Source organism: Ursus maritimus, unplaced genomic scaffold (assembly GCF_017311325.1).
Source record: "Ursus maritimus isolate PB19 unplaced genomic scaffold, ASM1731132v1 scaffold_7, whole genome shotgun sequence".
Taxonomy (NCBI): Eukaryota; Metazoa; Chordata; class Mammalia; order Carnivora; family Ursidae; genus Ursus; species Ursus maritimus.
The window spans coordinates 54,409,093-54,417,169 of NW_024426885.1; the positions used below are offsets into that span (position 1 = coordinate 54,409,093).

General features: G+C 45.5%; 1 protein-coding gene across 1 annotated transcript in view; it reads right to left on the minus strand.

Annotated features, from left to right (window-relative positions):
- Window positions 1-8,077, minus strand: part of SGPL1 (sphingosine-1-phosphate lyase 1) — a 52,468-nt gene that overhangs the window by 25,023 nt on the left and 19,368 nt on the right. The window contains exons 3-4 of the mRNA XM_040623984.1: window positions 6,074-6,239; window positions 546-613 (exon numbers count right to left, since the gene is read on the minus strand). Coding sequence (XP_040479918.1) covers window positions 546-613; window positions 6,074-6,239 — 234 coding nt within the window. The remainder of the gene's footprint in view (window positions 1-545; window positions 614-6,073; window positions 6,240-8,077) is intronic.

The window sequence follows — 8,077 nt, forward strand, 5'->3', positions numbered from 1 at the left end:
CGGTTCTGACAGACATGGTATGGCCTGCAAAACCTAGAATGTTTCCTGTCTGGCCCTTCACGGAGAAAGTCTGTCAACCCTGACCTAACCCGGGAAGCACCCGACCCCCAGACACGTATCTCAGTCAGTGCAGCCAACTATTGCTCTAAAGCATCATGCCCCTTCGGTCAGCTTTTCTAATTTCAAATTCTGCCTTAACAGACATCGCTTGTCTCCTCTGGTCAAACAAGCTGGAGAACGGTTTCTTAGGTTAAGTCAGGTGTCTTAATCTTGGCACTTCCGACATCTTGTGCCAGGTAATTCTCCGCTGGGCCCTGCAAGATGTTTGGCAGCACCCCTGGCCGCGATCTACTAAGTGCCAACAGCACCCCCCTCCAGGTGTGACAACCAAAGGTGTCCTCAAACACTGTCCAAAGTTCCTTGGGGGGGGGGGGACAAAAATCACCCCTTGCCCTTGGGAATTCGCACTAGGTTCAGTAAACAGAAAGAGGTCATGACCACAGGGGTGGCGGGAGGGGAGGAAGATCTACACGGATTCCACTTACCTTGCGACCAATAATAGGCATCTTCCTGATGAGCTTAAAACATCTCTTTTTAAACCTTGACCATAAACCTAAAAGAAACAAAGGGTTCTGTTATCCAAATAAATTCCCATGGATAATGTATGAACTACTCAATGTGCCTTCTGCAACCTCACCTGCCTTCTGATCGCAAAGGTAGTCTCTTTCTGTTTTAAAAAACCTTGAAATTTAAATTGCCAAGTAAGTAACATATTTACATGGTTCAAGAATTTTAACAAATTGGGGGGCCTGGGTAGCTCAGTCAGTTAAGTGTCCGATGCCCAGTTTCTGCTCAGGTCATGATCTCAGGGTCCTGGGATTGAGCCCCACATCGGGCTCCACACTCAGCATGGAATCTGCTTCAGATTCTCTTTCCCTCCTCCTCTGCTTCTCCCCCAGCTCACATGCACTCTCTCTCTTTTTCTCTCTTTCTCAAATAAATAAACAAAATCTTTTTTTTTTTTTTTAAGATTTTATTTATTTATTTGACAGAGATAGAGACAGCCAGCGAGAGAGGGAACACAAGCAGGGGGAGTGGGAGAGGAAGAAGCAGGCTCATAGCGGAGGAGCCTGACGTGGGGCTCGATCCCATAACGCCGGGATCACGCCCTGAGCTGAAGGCAGACGCTTAACCGCTGTGCCACCCAGGCGCCCCTAAATAAACAAAATCTTTTTAAAATTTTTTTTTAATTAATAAACACACACAGAGCTAAAAGTTTCTCTCTCATCTATTCCCCAGACTTTCATCCTACCCTCAGGTCAACACTACTACCATTCACTTCTAGAACAGCTATCTAGAGTTTCTTTATGCTTATACAAGCAACAGTAAAGAAAAAATCTTATTTGTCCCACCTTTTAAACAAAAGGTAGCATACTCTAGCACTATGTAAGACCTTGATTTTCTACTTGGGCATATTCTCTTAAAGCTTAGTGCTTCCTCATTCATCCTTTTTTTTTTTAAGATTTTATTTATTTGAGAGACAGAGCACAAGATGGGGGAAGGACAGAGGGAGAGGGAGAAGCAGGCTCCCCGACACAGGGCTTGATCCCAGGGCCCCGAGATCATGACCTGACCGGAAGGCAGATGTTTAACCGACTGAGCCATCCCGGTGCCCCTTCATTCATCTTTATAGCTCTAAAGTAGTCCATGATACGGATGTATCATAACTAATTTAACCTGCCCCTTCCTGATGGGCACTTGGGTTATTTCTAGTATTTCCTATTACCAACAACAGTGAAGCGATAACCTTGCAGCGCGTACCGCACACCTGAGTGCGTGCCTGCAGCATGAATTCCCGGAAGCAGAATGCTGGGTCAAATGACGTATGTATTTCAGAGCTGTTGACCTCCCAAGGTTTCAGATGCCCAACACCTCTCTTCCCTCCCCGAAAACAAATGACCAAGCCATGCTTTTCTTCAGGATCTATGCTCTAGCCTCTCATTCAACACACACCCTGACAATACTTCAACATTTTTTGGACTTCAAAAGGCCTTCAGTCTCATGGACACCAATCAGACTCCCTTCTGTCAGGCAGTGCACAGGACGAATATGGAATTCTGATCCTATCCACTGCAATAATTATAAATACATGGCATCCAAATAGACCATCATAACTTTTAATGAATTCACATTCAATACAGAAGGCACCACCTACCATCCAAAGGCAACTAAGGATCAAGCATTAATAACCTGCTGAAGGCCACAGATCACATCGGCGACGGAGCAGGGATTTGACTGGAGTCTTAATTTTCTTAGCCCTAGACCCTGAGGACTCTATGCTGCTTCACATACAGAACAGAAATTCTCAGTTATCCCAAATGAGTCTATAAGGAATCTAGACCTCACTTCTGTGCAAGCAGGACATAAATACCTTACTACACTTCTAGGAGATGGAGACGTTCCGACGTCCCTGGCCAGTGGAGCACTCTCCAACAAGCACAGACCGCGCCTCGTTAGTACTCGTTACAGGATGCCTTGCACCTTTACCAGCTGGTTTTGCTGGGGCTGCAACCCTGCCTTTCCACCTGGCCCACAGTGCCTGGCGCCAGAGTCAACACTCCGTAATGGCTGGGACAAAACCAGGGAACTGAGACCCAGACTGAATAAGACGACAGAGGGACTGGAATCACTTGTCTGTGGTTACTTTTTTGTTTAAATTTTGGAGTATTTCCTTTCAGTCCTATGTTCTACACACTGAAACACACAGCTGCAATCTTACAGTATATACAACGCTGTGTCGTCTTGTCACAGCATTTTCTACATTAAAGATTCTCCCTAAAGAGAGTTATTTAAATATTACAATAGGCCACCAAATGCGTATAACTTAGTGTTGGATATTTAAGGTGCTTGTTATCTGACCATTTCTAACAATGTAAAAGCTGTAAAGATTCAGAACTGCCTTATTTAATAGATGAAGTAATTAACTAATGAGGCAGAAAGAGGTCGCAAACTCAGTAAATAGAGTCACTTGCCCAGAAGTACAGTCATGTGGCTAGGTGGAGGAGGACAGAATAGACTGAGTATGTGCCAGCTGTGAGATTAAACAGGACAGGTGAAAAGAAGAGAATACAAGATCAGAGACGGAGAAATTAGAGATGAAAAGATCATGTGGTCATGACTTAAAAAGACGATCTCAAAAGTAAAAGTCCCCAGAAGTACAGAAAGAAACATAATTATAGTGTTTATTGTAGTGTTTCAGGTTAATAAAACAGGAAATGCAGTGTGAGGACACCAATGCGTGGCTCTTTACAGCTGACAAATTCCTTTCATACAAACGATGCCTCTCGATACTCACATTACCCTATGAGTAAGTAAGGCGGGTGACACTTAGGCCCATTTTACTATGAGGAAACAGGCTAAGAGAGCTCAAGGGTGTTGCTCAAGGTGCCACAGCTAGAAACTGGCAGAGTACATCTCCTCCTCCCACCACATAACTCCGACTTGTTCATGAACTATGGACAATCCCACAGTTAAATCAACATCAAGGAGTAACGATATGCGCCGATATCGCAGAGCAGAATGAGGGACGAGATAACACGGCCGAGAACTGCTGACCCCTGCCCATGCTCCCAGCCCCCTCCTCCTGCCGCTTCCAGGTCTTATCCGCCCCAGTGTCCATCCTGTGTTCCAGAATTATCCTTTCCTCTTAGAAGTGTATTCAGAGTTGAAGATCAGCAAAATTTATCACTAGTCCGGACTTTAAGACTCCTCTGGGGCAACGTGCTGAAAATAACTCGATGGTTCAGTGATAAGGACAATGCCTTTCCATGAGCAAGGTACTGAAAAAATGGCAATGCTATCAAAGTTATCTCCAATCTCCACAGGGAAGACATTCTGATCGTTGTCTAAAATTCAAGCTAGAAGTTACAAAATAAAAAGTGTGTTGTGTGTATATGTGTTAAACTATAGGAAACTGCTGATACTCAAAAATGTTGACCTACAAAAACCACATTTTGTATGTCTGGTTCAACTGGATTCAGATATAGAAAAAAGATGCATATGCGTAAATAGTGGTTTGCTCTAGGTAGCAAGACTTTCATTTAGGTCTCATGGATTACTGGTATTGCCTAATTTTCTGCAATCAACATGTAATAAAAAATATATTAAAAAGGACTTAAATAGCTCAGAGTTGGGCTTACAAAGATTTCCATGGCGCATACCACGACACACCGTTACTGGTGATTTCCTCACGGAATGCGCGGAGGCCAGCATGTTCTGCTTGGAACAAGGCAGTAGGTAAGTACCAGGGCCGAAGGTGGCTGTGCTTCTACTACCGGGTGGGCAAAATGCACACAGGCACCGTGGCCTACGGAACTAAAAACGGAAGTCAGTACCTAAAGCTAATACTAATCACAGCAAAGAAATATAAATGTCAAGATCTGTAACCTTACGTTGTTTTTAACAAACACACCACTAAAAGGAAAAGTACACAGAATGGTGGCCAGCAGGAGCTGGGGGGAGGGGATCATGGGGAGTTATCGTTCAATGGGTACAGAGTTTCAGTGTGGGACGCTGAGGAAGTTCTAGAGATGGATGGTAGGATGCTTGCACAACAATGAGAATGTACTTAAACACGGATAAAATAGTAAATTTTATGTACATGTATTTTATCACAATAAAAAAGAAAGGAAGAAAAGTCTATTTATTGCTACTCCTCAGAGTCCTCTGGAATAAGTTACTTCACCTAGAAGGACAAGGTGGTGGGCTTCCCTGAGCAGAAAGACACGGGTTGTGTCCCTTTCCAAACCACGGAGCAGGTGCAGCAGAAGCGTGAGTCATCAGAGTTTATGAGGAAACCTTGCAAGGACTAGGAGCAGAAACTGAAGACAGGGTTTTACAGCTGGAAGGGACTAAAACATAAACGGCAATCAGGTCTCATTTCCACGTTCATTCAGTGCAATGTTTACTATGCCGTTAACTGCACGGTTACTAGGACGGCTCAGTGGCTATCTGCAGGGTAAACAGATAAAACAGAATCTGGCTTCTCAGTTAACTTCCTGGGGGGAGAAGAAAAGCAGAAAAAGTATAGTTAAAAGAGCCCCTTCAAACAGATGTTATTAGGGAAGCAAACAGTTATGGACATTTTAAACAAATGAGACAGGACAAGTGATTCTCTTCAATATTATTGGTTTTTTATCCCAAGGAAGTTAACTCAGGTAGCCTATACTAAGGGTGGGGAAGGGGTGCAGAGGAGAGTTACAAAACACCCACCACCACTCCCACTTTACTCACGAAGCACAAGCTGCAGGGGGAAACAATTCACAGGAGGGAAGAGGCAACCAGGTCTGAAAGGCAACCAGGCAGAAAGGGTGCACGGGAACTTAGGAAGGACGGAGGGCTTACAGACTCATCACTAACAGACTTCTCACCTTCTTCGGCACTCCCTGAGAAGTGGCCTCCTCATCCCCACATCAGTTTGGCTCCTGAGTCACTACCCAAGAAGTTCATAGTGCACTGTCCCCTGACATCAGAAGTTTAACTCCAAGAGGACAGGGACCCTGTATGACTTGTGTAGACATCCCCAGAGCCCAGCACAGTGCCTGGCACACAGCAAACACTCACAGGGTCACTGCATGAGTGCTGTTCCAATTTCCCATAATCTGTATTGAAAGGATGGCCTAAAATGAACACAGTAAATGCCTGCTCGGGGAACTCCAGGGTACACAATTATGTTCTAGGCAAGAAACTAAAAATGAGAAAGGTTCAAGTCATGCTCTAAGATACCTGTGGATCCTTACAATGACTCATTTCTCAGGAGTTTTTATGCGAGCTGCAAATCCAGAAAAATCAACAAAACCGGTAATAGATACACTACAGTAGCTATTATAACTTTACGTAGAGTCCTACTATACCTTTATGGTCAGAAGACAATGTCCCACTTCCCATTTAAATAGATTTTAAAAATCAGAACCAAACCAGAAGGCAAGAAATGAGTCCAATCCATCAGCCACGAGTTCTAAAGCTGGTGGGACTCCACTGTGCCTTTCCAGAGGAGAGGGGGCAGTATACTTACTCTCTGGCTGGAAGACAAAATCGTAGGCCCAGATTATCAGCAGGGTGCACAGGACACTCCAGGCGATGAGCTGCCAGGGCTCATACTTGGTGCAATGTCCATTTACATAATTCTTGGCCTTTGTGCAATATACTTCCAAAATGTCAAAGTAGGGCTCAAAAGCCTTCTAGAAATACGAGAAAAAAAGAAAACACGACATTCAGAGAGAGAAAAGTCTGTTTTTCATTTGCTCCTCAGCTCTCATTTTCAAGGGCAAGGCCATTCATGATCTGGCCCCACCCCAGCAATAATCTTATCTTCCCCCACAGTCCTCAAAGCCCCTGCTCCAGGCGCTCTAGGGTACACTGCCCCTTGCGAGTCCGGTGGACTTTGACAAGGTTTTTCATCTTCTGCCTAGTCTATAAAACAGCAGGTTCAGCGGGATCATCATTTCAGCCCTGAAGCTTCCCCAGAGCTACAGAATTCACAGTCCCACTCTCCTAACTCGAACGAGCCCGTCTTCCCCTCCTTCACTACTTTGTTTGAATCTTTCCCATCCTCTAACCCAGGGGTCAACAACTGTTCCTGTAAAAGGCGGGAGAGGAAATGTGTCAGGCGTCATGGGCCAGCCGGTCTCTGTCACAAGGACTCAGCTCGGCCGCTGCGGCACAAATGCCGCCCCAGACAGAGGGAAACCAACATGTTAATTACAGACGCTCAAATCTGCATTGCACAGAATGTCCCATATCACAAAATATTCTTTTTATAAAAAGAATTTTAACAACGTAAAATATCATGCTTAGCTCATGGGCTGTACAGAAACAGGCAGCAGGCCAGATGTGGCCCATGGGCCGCAGTCTGCCAATCTCTGTTCTCACGCCCAACCTGACTAACAAGCTCTTAGAGCCGGTGTCCGGATCTTCGCCGTGTGTAGCCCTCGCAATAGCGGGCACAAGCAAGAAAAAAGTCCTCTCACCTCATCACCTACCAGACTGCCCGACTCGTGAGGATGAATCTCCCCCGTAAACTGTCCTCGTGCCTCCCGATGTGCCGCCCCGCAGAGCCTAGCACCAGGTGGCCTGCAGTCAGCCTACTCATCTGTTCTCACCTCCCTCACTCCATGCTTGGGTCCTCGAACGCTGATCAGATCTGAGTCATCGCTACAAGCCCCCATGGGGGCCGGTACAAAACAGGTTCATCTGATAGTCCGTTCCTCTCTTGCTTATTCAATGTTTACTAACACATCCCCAGTGGCTCAGGCATTAAGCTGGGGGAGCCTTAAGGTAAACATCGCAAGTTTCCGCCCTCACTGAGCTTACTATCTAATGGGAAAGGTGTGTGTGTGTGTGTGTGTGTGTGTGTGTGTATGTGTGTATGACGTGCGCACAGCCATACACACAAAAACATACGCCGGGAGACACATACATGAACAAATAATTCAAACTCTTCAGGATAAAAAGTATTTAAGGGGGTGCCTGGGTGGCTCCATGATCATACTCTCTCTCAAATAAATGAATAAATATATTTTTTTAAAAAGTATTTCAGTGAAGTGCTAAGAGAGACCACTAAGGAAGGCCTGTCTAACTTTACCTGACAGGAGACAGGGAAGATATTATTAAAAGGGTAAAAGAACTATCAAAGAAAATTCTCTTGGCGGAAAAGTTAAAAGAAAAAATAAGTCATACCGGGAAGAGAGCACAGGAGCTGCAAATGCATAAGAAAAATCTAGGAAGGGCAAAAAAGTTCTGCGTAGTGAAAGCAGCGATGAGGACAGGGAGCTAGGTGTGTCATCAGTGCTAGGGCCCCAGCACGCAGTGCCTGCTCCGTGAACAGCTGGACGGTGGCCGGCAGCGAGCAAGCGCGTGCGGGAACACGTCAGTCGGAAACGACGGAGGCTGGAGAAGTACACTAGGTCCAGATTAAAAATGGTCTTAGAGGGGCGCCTGGGTGGCTCCGTCGTTAAGTATCTGCCTTCAGCTCAGGTATTGATCTCAGGGTCCTGGGATCAAGCCCTGCATCGGTGCT